This window comes from Ranitomeya variabilis, chromosome 3 (assembly GCF_051348905.1).
Source record: "Ranitomeya variabilis isolate aRanVar5 chromosome 3, aRanVar5.hap1, whole genome shotgun sequence".
NCBI classification, from domain to species: Eukaryota; Metazoa; Chordata; class Amphibia; order Anura; family Dendrobatidae; genus Ranitomeya; species Ranitomeya variabilis.
This window is the reverse complement of record NC_135234.1, coordinates 161,787,885-161,801,904: the sequence shown is the minus strand read 5'-3', so window position 1 is coordinate 161,801,904 and position 14,020 is coordinate 161,787,885. Positions and strand designations below refer to the sequence as shown.

General features: G+C 41.2%; 1 protein-coding gene across 8 annotated transcripts in view; it reads right to left on the bottom strand.

The window, feature by feature from the left end:
• USP9X (ubiquitin specific peptidase 9 X-linked) overlaps nt 1-14,020 on the bottom strand; it is a 212,878-nt gene that overhangs the window by 26,557 nt on the left and 172,301 nt on the right. For all 8 annotated transcript variants that reach the window (XM_077294797.1, XM_077294799.1, XM_077294792.1 and 5 more), the window contains exons 28-35: nt 13,389-13,535; nt 13,119-13,265; nt 9,068-9,275; nt 7,527-7,747; nt 6,519-6,712; nt 4,677-4,850; nt 2,620-2,761; nt 1,626-2,376 (exon numbers count right to left, since the gene is read on the bottom strand). In XM_077294797.1, the coding sequence (XP_077150912.1) occupies nt 1,626-2,376; nt 2,620-2,761; nt 4,677-4,850; nt 6,519-6,712; nt 7,527-7,747; nt 9,068-9,275; nt 13,119-13,265; nt 13,389-13,535 (1,984 nt within the window). The remainder of the gene's footprint in view (nt 1-1,625; nt 2,377-2,619; nt 2,762-4,676; nt 4,851-6,518; nt 6,713-7,526; nt 7,748-9,067; nt 9,276-13,118; nt 13,266-13,388; nt 13,536-14,020) is intronic.

The following is a 14,020-nucleotide window of genomic DNA, read 5'->3' as shown; positions in this document are numbered from 1 at the left end:
TGGCATCAAAGTGGGCAAATAGCCAATCTTCACAGATTTGAATAAGTTACCGGTGTTTTTCATGAGTTGACTGTTGGACCACTGATCTCATGACTAGGGTTGACTGCCGGAAAGAAGCAGGGCGCGTCCGAGGGTGAGTATATACCTAATAGGAATATACTCACCCTCGGCTTCTTTCCGGCAGCCTTCCTTCCTAAGAATGAGCGCGTTCAGGGCCTTAGATGACGTCACGGCTTGTGATTGGTCGAGGCCGCCCGCGACCAATCAGAAGCCGTGACGTCATGGAAAGCCCTGAACGCGCTCATTTTAAGCAAAGAAGGCTGCCGGTTACCAGCGGTAAGGTCCAGGCTGCGTCGGAGAGGTGAGTATATCAATATTTTTTATTTTAATTCTTTATTTTACACATTAATATGGATCCCAGGGCCTGAAGGAGAGTTTCCTCTCCTTCAGACCCTGGGAACCATAGTATCCCATTGCACTGCATTGGGTTTCGTGTTTCGGCCGACCCAGACTTTTTTATAGGATCGGCTGATTTCACTCGACCCGACTTTTGAGAAAGTCGGGTTTCGTGAAACCCGACCCGATCCTATAAAAATAAAAGTCGCTCAACCCTACTCATGACCATTACATACACAGTGATCGCATGCATCAAATTCAGGTCACTCATTTAACTCCCGGAAAAACCAGTTACTTATTCAAATTTTTGAAAAATGGCTATTTGCCAGGTTTAACACCCAGTACACATTTGGTCCAGGCTACAGTTAGCTGAATTTGATGTGGGGCATTACTATATATGTAATGGTGGTGCGAGACCAGTAGCTTACAATAATTTATCCTTTCAATAACACCTTTCAGTGGCCACTTTGATGCTTATTTTTATGCCAGTTTTAGATCTTTTGTAGCGGCTTTTAAGCGTGTACACATCAGGGCACCTCACTGCATTGTATTTTATTAGTGCTTTTTTTTTTGTTGTCATTTAACGTGTAAATAACAAAAATAGATTGCTTTAGAAACCAACTTCAGCCCCAAATAAGAAACTGGACAAATAAGAAACCAACTTCAGCATCGTCAATCAGCCTGACATGTGAAAGTCTACATCTCACATGTAAGGAGCAGAACACACATAGCCCCAGACACTATTTCATTGAAGGAGAGCACTGGAGCAACTGGTAATCAATGCAGGATTAAGGAGAACCCAACCTCACTGGTCAGCCGGTAATCATCTACAAACCTGACATTTTTACGGCGTTTACAACCATGTAAGAGAGCATGTTTATTAGTACGGACCAGCTCAGGCATCAGTAATGAAAGATGAGATCCAACCCTTCCCCACTCCCTCCTCCATCAGGGATTAAAACAATTTTATTTTGCCATATTTAAAAAAACAAAAAAAAAGCAAAAACACTTTAGTCACTGGCTCACTATAAAAATTGTTAAAACCTCCGTAGAGACATTAGAAATTTAGACAAAACAGACCACTGAAAGACATAGGCAAAAGCACAGAATCCAGTATGTGCCACTAAACTATTCTCCGGTCACTTTCAGTGCCAGAAAAGGCAAGAAACAAAAAAAATCTCATCTCTGCTTTTACCTTACAAATTTCTGCGATGCTTGTATGAACTTACCTGGGGGAGGGTTCAGGTAGACACTGTTACAAGTTAGTAATTTCTTAATAAACTGGAAATATTCTAAGCTGAACTGCATTCGGTTGTGCATAAATTGCACGTTTTGCTTGCGTACACTGCGCTCAATAGCAGACGGCATCTTGATCTGGTGGGGTTTTGAGGTGATTGTTAGTTCATTAATATATTTGATCAGTTCATTGTCTTTGTCTAGAGTGTCCATACGTTCATAGAAAAGAATGTACGCGTTCCACCACCTCTTCTGACGTCGGTATGACATTCTTTTCATCATGTGATCAAACACTTCCCCCATGTACTCGCCCCCAAAGCACTGGTTTTTCATTTCCTCGTCATCATCCATTTTGCATTCAGTTACGTCGCCATCATCAAACTTATACCAGCAGTTCTTCTCGCCATCTCCACCATTTCTTTGGATGATGTAAGAATAGTAATGACCTCCACTCGCCTGTCCACTGTGCACCAGCACTCCCACTAGCCTGTATTTAGTACTTCCAGCAGGTTCGTTTTCAGTTTGTTCATTGGGGATGACTTGATTTTCTGGGTTTACATCATCTCCCTCCAATTTTGCTACACCAGCCACTGTGTATGGCTCCATATCTAGTTCACGTGGAAACTCAAAATAGTCATTGAATTTAATTGCACATTCCCTTTCCCAATCATAGTCAAAGCGTTTAAGCTGGATGGCTAAAACCGGAGGCAGCTTCTTTATTAGCAAGCGCTTCACTGTATCCACCTGAAAGCACAAGAACATTTGTTAGATATCGGTCTCCAGCGCACCTTTGGCAAAAGTGCCCCTGCGACTATACTGCACTACTGAGGCTCTGTAGGTTTAACATCTTGGCTTAAAAGCTTGTGACTATTCAACATGTTTTCTGGCATAAACACTGGTTTATCAGTTCGGCTATCTCTCCAGGGAGATTGTCTGACAGTCTGGAAAAGTGAGCACTTAAACTTATGTTTCAGAAAGAGGATTCACCTTTTTGTTGCATTTTTCACAGTGATACGCATTTGCACCTTCCAGCAAGTCTCCTTTGACATATTGTTCCATAGAGTCAAGCAAGTTTTGGTGATTTCTAATATCTACATTCAGCGTTGTAAAAGATTCTTCACATTCGTACCTGTAAAAAGTTCAAAGAAGTTTTCAAGCCCAGCAGGCACATTTGTATATAGGTAATAAGGCTGTGAAGTGAGAGCTAGTTTTGGGTGCTGCTGGGAAACTATCGAACTTTACCAACTGCAGCTTAAAAATAAAAAAATAATATACGTACACAACAAATATTTTATCTGTTACTATTGGTCAATTTACTGTGTTTCATAGAGATTCTCACAAGTTTAGAAGCAAATATACATTTCATATTTTACCAATTTACGGCCCCTATTTATATAAAGGACAGGTTTCCATTTTACTGCAGTAAATTTGTTATTCCTAATTGACGATGCAAGAAGGAGTGGCCATGTGGAAAAATCAGAGTGGGAAAATAGGAATGGAGACTGGAGACTAATAGTAGGATAATGAAAGTGGTAATATGATAAAAAGCTTATAAACATTTTCAGATATAAATAGATACAAATATACTTACATAAATTGATAATACATATACCGTATATACTCGAGTATAAGCCGACAAGAGTATAAGCCGACCCCCCTAATTTTGCAACAAAAAACTGGGAAAACTTATTGACTCGAGTATAAACCTAGGTTGGAAAATGCAGCAGCTACCGGTAAATCTCAAAAATAAAAATAGATACCAATAAAAGTAAAATTAATTGAGACATCAGTAGGTTAAGTGTTTTTGAATATCAATATTGAATCAGGAGCCCCATATAATGCTCCATACTGTTCATTATGGCCCCATAAGATGCTCCATATACAAATATGCCCCATATAATGCTGCACAAAGGTTAATAATGGCCCCATAAGATGCCTCATATAATGCTCCATGCAGTCCTTTATGGCCCCATAAATGCCCCATGCAGTTCTTTATGGCCCCATAGATGCCCCATACAATGCTCCATGCAGTTCTTTATGGCCCCATAAATGCCCCATGCAGTTCTTTATGGCCCCATAAATGCTCCATGCAGTTCTTTATGGCCCCATAGATGCCCCATATAATGCTCCATGCAGTTCTTTATGGCCCCATAGATGCTCCATGCAGTTCTTTATGGCCCCATGTAATGCTCCATGCAGTTCATTATGGCCCCATAGATGCCCCATATAATGCTCCATGCAGTTCTTTATGGCCCCATAGATGCTCCATGCAGTTCTTTATGGCCCCATGTAATGCTCCATGCAGTTCTTTATGGCCCCATAGATGCCCCATATAATGCTCCATGCAGTTATGGCCCCATAGATGCCCCATATAATGCTCCATGCAGTTCTTTATGGCCCCATAGACGCTCCATATAGCATTGTGCCACATGTAATGCTGCTGCTGCTGCACTAAAAAAAAAACAACGACATACTCACCTCTCGTCGCTGCTCCTCAGCGTCCCGTCTCTCCGCGCTGACAAGTTCAGGCAGAGGGCGGCGCGCACAGTAATATGTCATCGCGCCCTCTGACCTGAACAGTCACTGCAGAAGACGCGGAAGACGAGGCGGCGGTGAAACGCGGAAAAGTGAGTGTGATATACTCACCTGCTCCCGGCGCTCCCTGCATGTCCCACGTCTCTGGGAGCGGCAGCAGCTTCTTCCTGTAGTGAGCAGTCACGTGGCACCGCTCATCACAGTAATGAATATGCGGCTCCACCCCTATGGGAGTGGAGTCCATATTCATAACCTTAATGAGCGGTACCAGTGACCGCTGAACAGGGGAAGAAGCTGCCGCTCCCAGAGACGTGGGACATGCAGGGACCGAGCCGGGAGCAGGTGAGTATTTGACAGGTGTCGCTCCCCCTCACCCACCTTCCATGACTCGAGTATAAGCCGAGAGGGGCACTTTCAGCACATTTTTGGGGGATGAAAATCTCGGCTTATACTCTAGTATATACGGTATATTGTTTTTTAGCTTACACACACACACTTTGGAAACTCACCTATGAGGACAACCTTGGCAAATTTTTTGATCAGCAAAGGAACCTCCTAAGACTTTGCTTAACATAGTTGGATGACCTAATGCCTTTAAAGCTTCATCTAAACTGTCCACAAGAGAATTAAAAAATTCTAAGGCATCATGTTGTTCTCGAAGGTTAACGGGTTCTCCCCAAAGCCTGAAAGCAAAGAAAAAAAGAAAAAAAAGTAAAATATTAGGTATTATAAAACAAAGTGTTTTCCACCATTAAATAAAGGGCTATAGCTAAGAATTAACAACAAAAAAACAACAACAAACAAATAGGGCTATGCCATCCCTCCTTGATTGGTGAAGGATCGAACATAGGAATACTTGAGAAGTGTCTCAATCCCTGGCATAGTGGATTGAAGTAAAAAGAAAAGCCAAAAAAAACCAAAAACAAACAAACAAACAAAAGAAACACCACACCAATTAGGGCGTTTCAGATTAGGCTACTTTCACACTTATGTCGGTACGGGGCCGTCGCTAAATTTAGCATAACGTGGGCAGCGGATGCAGTATTACGACGCATCCGCTGCCCAGTGTGATGAGCGGGGAGAAGGGGGCAGAGTTACGGCCGTGCATGCGCGGTCGGAAAAAGCACGTTACATTAAACGTTTTTTTGTGCGTCGCGGCCGCCAAAACACGACGCATCCGTCGCACGACGGATGCGACGTGTCGCAAAGCGTCGCTAATGAAAGTCAATGGAGAAAAAACGCATCCTGCGGGCAATTTTGCAGGATGCGTTTTTTTCTCCAAAACGACGCATTGCGACGTATGCCGTAAGATGGAAGTGTGAAAGTAGCCTTAAAGAAGACCCAAAGGTTAGACCCCTACTAATAGTGTCATGGAATATAGAGAACCAAGAAAAATATGTCTTTAAAGGGGGAGTGTGACCTCAGTTTGTACATTTATTTTTAATATATACACCATATTTTTTGGATTATAGAACATACTCTTCCCCCCCCCAAAAAAAAAAAAAAATTTGGGAGGAAAATGGGGGTGCATCTTATAATCTCTAATTGTAGCTGCGGTGAATTAAGGGCTCAGGTTCGCTGCTGCCAGAAGCTTCTGGCTACGGCCCCCAGGCTGGTACGACGAGGCGTTCGGGGGTGCGTGGGCTCCGCCAACATTTATGAAGCTTGGAGCCCCGCATGTTCCATATGCTTCTATGCAGTGGACTCTGGGGCAAATAGCCACATGCGCAAATAGAGATCTTGGCTCCTGAGATCTCACTTGCGCACTCAACACCGTCAGCCATTTTCCCGGAGTCCACTGCATAGAAGAGTATGGAAAGTGTGGGGCTCTGGGCTTTCAAAAAAAATGTCGGAGGAGCTCCCACACCACTGAACACCCCCCATCCTACCAGCGTGGAGCCCGCAGTATCTCCTGCCTCTGCCAGCAGTGACCCTGCCACCTGGGACCCCGCAACACCACAGCTGCCACCCAGGTAAGCTACCGCAACAGTGAATTGTAGCACTCACCATTTTATTAAAAACAAAATTTTCCTCCCAACAATTTGGGGTGAGTCTCATAATCCGCAAAATATGGTACATTAAAAAAAAAAAATAATTTTGCAATTTTTTACTGTAGTCCCAATATTATGCTATGCTCACGCTTCGTGCTGATTTAGGAGGACTTTCTGCAGTGTCATCATGACAGACAGGGTTACATTGACAGGTAACACCTCTATACACAGCTGATAACACAGGATCCCCCAAATCATGCCCCCCTCCCTTCATATAGAATTCTATTTTAAAAGAACACATAACCGATAGAAAGGCAAAGTAGTAAGGAAAAATACAGGGTACAGAAAAATGTGACTAACCTAAACTGTTTCCAGAAACCTCTTGGGACGTAGTACTGTAACCTTGATGCTGCCAAGTGGCCAAATATGACTTGCAGATGTCTTAGCACGCCAATATTGTACTCTTTTCTGTCCTCCGTTTTGCTCAGTGAGGGCTTATCTTCATACTGGTGAGGGTAACCAAAGACATCATCCCCCCGTGAGTCTACATTACTCTGTCAAGACAAAATTTGTGTGAGTTTCCGCTCTCAAGGGTTTAGAAGCAGTAAAATTGACCAAAAGTTAATTTTAAATAACTATAAAGTCTTCCTACAAAGTCACCTCAGTACATAAACAATGTCACATACGAGAGGAGAGAGGGATACAGGCCGTGCTCACACAAAAGTATGTATTTCACATATACAGGCAAAATGCCCAGACTGGCGACAGGTCTCCGATATTACAGCCATCACACAAATACTACAACAGGAACCCCAAGCCACCCTTCCTCCTCACTCCACTACGGCTATGAGGAAGACATTAATTGGAGCAAGACAGACCTGTATTTTCTGTTAGGCCAGTTTCAGAAGTCTGTTACTTTCATTGGCAAGTACGATATGCAACACAGATCAAAGTAGAGCATGGGTTGTAATGGGTCAATGCTCACTCTGTAAAAATGATGGACAGCACAGTCCAGAAGAGCTGAGATGTGAAACCGGGCATGAGTCCCACTGACAGCAGCAGTTGAGCATGTATGATACAGTCTATTCAACGTTTACACTAGGGTGAAACCGGAGGGCTTCAGACAACCGTTCTGGGGGTCATGGGAGAATCTAGAAGGTTATAAAAGTAAATAATTGTGGGAAAAATGTTTAAACTAATTCTGTAAAGTCAGATGTGCAAATTGCCACTTCTGAGAGGAAGAGGACTTAAACTTTATAGCTCCACCGGTTGGAAGGAAAATCCTACAAGTCACTATCGACCCTTTAACGAGTTTTGCAATAATGACTGTGGATAAAACTTATAGTGACGCACAGCCAGCTGTGTTACCTCGTTGTCTTGTTTTTCATCCCCAGACATGTCATCATCTACATCACTGCCAGTGCCTTCAATAGCAAGAATTCCATTTCGGATGGCAGGTATCATATACAACTGCTGGATTACAGAGTTCATGTAACAAGTAGCACCAGCGTTTTTCAGCCCAACAAAGCCCTTGGGGGGTCGTGGTCCAACTGGGGGAAGATATTCCCACTCTGTAAGAGCTTCACAACCTAGATGATGGAGAAGATATACATTAAAATACTGAAAAGGTTAAAAAAAAAAAAACAAAAACAAATCTAAAAAGATCCAAATGTTTTTGTTTCTCTTCAGTGGGATGCAATCTAGTAAACAACACATACATATTTAGTTTGCATAGAAGTCAAATGCACAACCCCAGTTTCAATTAGAGGCTAGTAGCTACTGGAGACAACCAGCTATTTTATTATGGTATAAACTGCTTGCTGAATCCCTTTCCAATCTATAGCACCACTTGAGGGTTTTGGTTTTTTTTTTAAAGCAGGAGTTGTGCTTCTAGCATAAGATCTTAGTCCCTGGTCTTATACTCACCCTCAGCTGTCTTCATTTTTTTTTTGGTGCCGCTCAAGTCCAACAGCACTATCTAGTGACCGCAACTTCTGACTGGCTGGAAGTCAGAAGTTAAGTCACAAGCTCTCAGTGCATGTCTATGAGAGCCAGAACAAAGGTGCAAGTTTGAGTTGTGACCTCCGGCTTGCTTCATGAAACACTGGAGCGATTCGGCAGGTCACAAACTGATGGAGACCAAGGTGAACTGTAGTGATAGAAGGGGGAGACGCCAGCTGGGAAGTATAAGAGTAGGGTCAGGGACCTTAGATTAGAAGCACCACTCCAGCGGTAAAAAACAAAACAAAAAAACACTGGAGTGTTTAGGTGATTACTCCAAACCTGCATTTATAATGTGCACCCACTTTTCAATTGCTAAAATATAACAACCTCTGCCTCATGGCAAATTCATTGCATAAGTTTTCATATAGGCTGGTCATATACTAGCAATTTTAGGTGGCTGAAAAGGCCACTTAGACCATTTGCTGTACCACGAAAAAGGTTCGACAGCTGGCAAAAAAAAGGTTTGACCCTAGAAGGATGAGGACATATTGGTTTAAAAGTTCTGCTGGTTTGGATTGGTTGGTTGGGGTTGGTTGCTGTAAATTTAAAGTCCTTCAGACTTGATGACAACTCTGCATCACAATAATAGAAGCCCAGATCACAACAGACATTGAGTGGAGTTCTGTTATTCTACCTTATAAAAAGGACAACCAATACGACCACCATGATCGACATGCCATTCAGAAAATGAGTCTGAAATTTATTGCCAGTTTAATACACCATCTAAATGAGAAGTTGCAGTTGGGAAAGCTTATCTACTGGCTAATAATTTCTGCTCAAGTAAATGCAATCTCTTAAGACCGCGAAAATCAAGTAGGCAGGAGATTGTGTCATTTTTACATGCTTCTTTACTCAATTAAAATGGAAAAAAAAAATCATAAGAGTAAAGTGTTGATGTACAATACCTGTGTAATACATTTCATTCAATGTATCTACAATCTGTCTGAGATTACGAACACATCCCACAGCTAACGCAACCAGCAACTCAAAGCCTGCATTTATGGTGGCTGGAGAGCTGCATACTGGAATAGCTTGCTCAGCCGGAAGCTCGCCAGTTTTCATATATTGCAGATAAACGTTGGACGCTGGGAATATGAAGTCATCAATCAGTTCCTAAGGTACAAACAGAAGACATTTTATAAAGGCCTGTTTACATACTTTGTGAATCTGTTCCATGCATGCTTGTAGTGTGCCAATAATGAGATGCAAGAGGGAAGATAGATTAGATATAGGAGTTGGCAGAGGCAGATTACAATACTACCCTCCTGGGAGATGCTGCTGCTTTATTTCCCCCCAAAATGTGATGAGCTGTGCCCACCACAGAAACTGACTACATCAGAACATAAAGTTAAAAAGGCACATAGTTTACACTGAAGTCATTTAACGTGATTAAAACAATGACGGGCTCTGTTTGTTTAAAAGAATAAACTTATTTTTATCTTGCAATGACAGATTTAAAGTGTCATTTTTTAATTTAACCCATTCTTGACATTCAGCATACATGTACAGTGTAAGTCAGAAGAGGGTTCATGGGGTGAGCCTGCTCCATACATGGCTGTGAAAGCAGACAGTGCAGCAAAGTGTTGGCAGGGACTGTAAGGGCCCCTTCACACTGGTCGATTCTGCTACGATTACGACGCATTTGCGTCATATTCAACATCGCAGTACGAGCTCGTAGCCAGCGGTCACACTCTACGATGTTAACGCTTTTTCTGACGTAGTTGCGATGTGAACGTCACGCGTCGCAATCGTACGCTACCCTTCACACCGCCATAGTCCTACGACTCCGAGCGTGACGTATTACCAGCATGGGCGTGCTAAAACGTCACGCCCAATCAGGAGACAGGTATGCGGAAGCCCAACCCACGTAGTCGCATTACGAGCTCGTATGACCGCCGTCACATACTACGATTTCGACCGCCACAGCGAGACATTTACGACGAAAGAAAGTTCTGCTCTTTCTTTCACATCGTACGATGCTGGGCTGCGTCGCAAATCGTAACGCCATGTCACACTTTGCAACCTCGGAACGAGGACGGATAAACGTCACAAATCGAACGCTCGTTCAGACTTTGATTGCACAGTGTGAAGGGGCCCTAAAGCTGGTAAATGCAATCTGTCAAAATCACTGAACAGCATTAACACAGTCACCGGGACATCATTCTATGCTCCCACTGGCTGCCCCACAACATGATCGAAGGCGCCGATGGGTTGCTATGATAGCGAATGGTTTGTTGAAGACACCCCCCTCCCCCCATGCCTGTCATGAAACAGCCTGTGCCTCGGCTTCAAAGGAGACCGTGTTTTCACTATATACTGCAGAACTGATGCATTTATCAGATGATCACAGGTTCAAGTCCCCTAAGGGGGACTAGCAAATATATTAAAGGCAAAGTATATATATTAAAAATAAAAAAAGTTTTAAAAAATATGACCCAAAAAGTCAAGTCACACTCTCCTCAATTAAAAAGATGTTAAAGATGCACATTTGGTATCACTACATCCATAAACATAAAAGGCAGATCTATCAAGATATAAGCTTCACCTGACTAACAAAAAATAAATATTGCAGTTAATTTGGTCGCAGCAACACTAGTGGAAAAAACAAAAACAAAAAAACATGCAAGAAGCAAATATCTATATATAGCACAGAATGGTATCAAAAACATTGAATCAAGCCGCAAAAACCAAGCCTCACGCAGCTCCATCAACCAAAACATGAAACCGTTACCAATTTAATTTTTGCCACTAAAACAGAAAACATTGGATATGCCCATAAAACGTGTAAAACATTCTAAGGGAATAAGAGAAATTATTTTTTTCTATTTTTTTTTTTTTTTATATAGTTCTTAATGTTGGGCAGCACTCGGATATAAAAATGTGCTGAAGGTCAGCAGCCTGTAAAACCATTGCTTCCAAGTTGGTCTGTCCCCTCATATACACCTCCCTTGCTGTTAAGAAGGAGAGGAGTAGTTTCCCCCCCCATCACCACTTTGCAGCATCATTTTGTTAAAAAATTCTTTGCGTTAGATGTCACATAGCAACCGCATCATAGAAATTGTGTCAGCTTTCAAATGCACTACAACAAAGCATGAATGAATACCTTACTGAAACCGGTAGCACTTTTTTTTGTAAAGCTGCACGGACATCAACATGGGATCAATGTACATGCATTTCCCTACAATCTAGTTGGCAAAGCTGCAACTTTCAGGAAATACCTGCTTCGCTCTGCTGGATCCTACCCTTTGAAGCAATTATTACAATCATGGCAAGTTCATATAGTGTTTTACACATTAAACGTTTTATAGTTTAGAAAGATGATCGTGCACTAGTCACTACAGGAATATATGTGCAGGTAAGTCACCAAATTAAAAATAAACCTTAACAATCAGACAAAAATGATTAAAAAAACAAAACAGACAACCAACCATCAGAGCAACAGTTCAGAAGAAATAATAATAATAATAATAATAATAATTAAAAAAAAGAGATAGAAAACCCCATGGATGGAACCCTGCAATATGTACAATTGCCACTCGAGCGCAGTATAAAACCACGAGTACATCACTAATATTAACCCTTAGTGACACAGCCAAAAATAAAAAATCTGACCAGCGTCACTTTATGTGGTAATAACTCTGGAGCGATCCAACAAATGCCAGTGAGAGACTTTTTTCGTGACACATTATACTTTATGATAATGGTAAATTTAGGTTGATATGTTTTGTGTTTATTTATAAAACAAAAAAAAAAAAAAGCAGATATTTGACAAAAATGTAAAAACAATTAGCAATTTTCCAACTTTGAATGATTATCACTTTAATTCAGATAGTCATACCATAGCAAACCATTAATAAATAATATTTCCCACATGTCTGCTTTACATCAGCACCATTTGTAAAATGTTATTTTATTTTGTTAAGATTTTAAGAAGTTTAAAACTGTAGCAGTAATTTTTCATTTTTTCAAGGAAATTTTAAACTTTTTTTTTTTTTAGGGACCTATCCAGGTTTGAAGTGACTTTGGAGGAGATTATATATATATCCCCCAAAACTGATATAAATTTAAAAACAGCACCTCCTGACATATTGAAAACTGCTGACAGGTAGTTTATTAACCCTTCAGGTGATTTTCAGCTAAGTCGCATGATCGGAATGAAAAAGTTGATTTAGCGACTTCTTAACAGGTCAGTGTAGGCCGCAGACTAAGGTCGCTATTTACTCGTGAATTGCCATGACACACATCAGGGCCACACAATCATGATCTCAGGGTGCCGATAGGAATAAAGAGGGAGAAGCCACACTCTGTTAACCATTTATACGATATAATCATTATTGACAGCAGCATCTAAGGGGTTAAACAGATATGAACGGTGACAACACTGATCGTGGCTCATGCAGTAAGTTGTCAGCTATGTGTACAGCTGCTGGATTGTCTCCTGTATGGGGGATGATATTCACTAATATCTCAGGTCAGTTAAAAGACTTAGCGGCGGTCATTAAGGGGTTGAAGGACACATGTAGACATATCAATAGGTCAAAAGGAAAACTAACCAGAATAAATCATCCAGGAAGGAGCTGCCATGTGTTTCCACCTTTGTCACACGCCTGGTGCAAGTGTTTGGAGCAGTCTCAGGAGCTGAGCCGACACCATATTGTAAACCAATAATGGTGCCAATGGTTTGCCAGGGGGCCTGTTACCATGTTAGTAGGTCTGTGAAGCTCAGCCTCAGGTTGGGCTTCATAGAAAACCATGATTTTACCTATATTGCAGTGTACATCCCAGCAAGTTCATCAGGTATTGGTGAAACTTTTGGATTGTTGCAGCCAGACCAGAGATACCCGAGAGAACGTGGCATTCAATATCTTGTTCATGTGACAAGCGATTAACCTTGCAATGGTCTGATAAAGCTGCACACAAGATTGCAGGAACAAAGTACAACAACTAAGGCAATACCTTAATAAGATTAGCGCCCCCTTTCTCGCAGCCAATGTGATACTTCTTTTCAGGTGTTTGGAAAGCTAGTAATTCTTTTGTTACTCCAAGGTGACCCTCCAGAATGGTTTCCTCAATGCCAGTCTCACCTGTTCTCTTCACATCATCCTAAGAAAATAATCAGAAATGTTGACATTTTACATCGTATAAAAAAACAAAGCACTAATTTGGACACAAATCCCTGATTTGTAAAGACCCCCCCCCCCCGAAAAAAAGAAGTACAAAACATACCCGTATCCTTTTAAGCCAATCAATTTCATTGTTTAGGAGAACTTCTGCATTGGGGATGTTAATGTTACTGTTGTAAGCATAGTTTAGAAGGTGCCTCAGAAGGGTGAAGTAATCCCCAGAGTGTTTGGCTCGTTCTCTCGCTGTACTCTGTGAATGAAACATTTATGCCCTAATAGATTATTCTTTTCAAAGATTTTAAAACTAAAAGCAATTAAAGAATGTGTCCCCTGGTATTTTCTTCCAAAATAAAAGGGAACCCGCCATGTGCCCAAAAACTTAACCTGCAGATTAATATTGCTCTAAAAGCTGCCCAGCCGCTGCACTGAAAGCCTGGCTACTGGGAGAAAATTAACTTTATTCCTACCGCCAGCCTCCAGCTTTCAGTCATACTGGCATGACGTCACTCATACATACCCAGCATACAGCTGTAAACACACTCCAGCCCATTCTTTGTTTAATAAATTTGCAAAAATTAATACATATATATATATATCTATCTATATCTACATACATATACACATATATATATATATATATATATATATATATATATATATATATATATATATATATATATATATATATATATATATATACATATATACATATATACACATATATACATATATGTG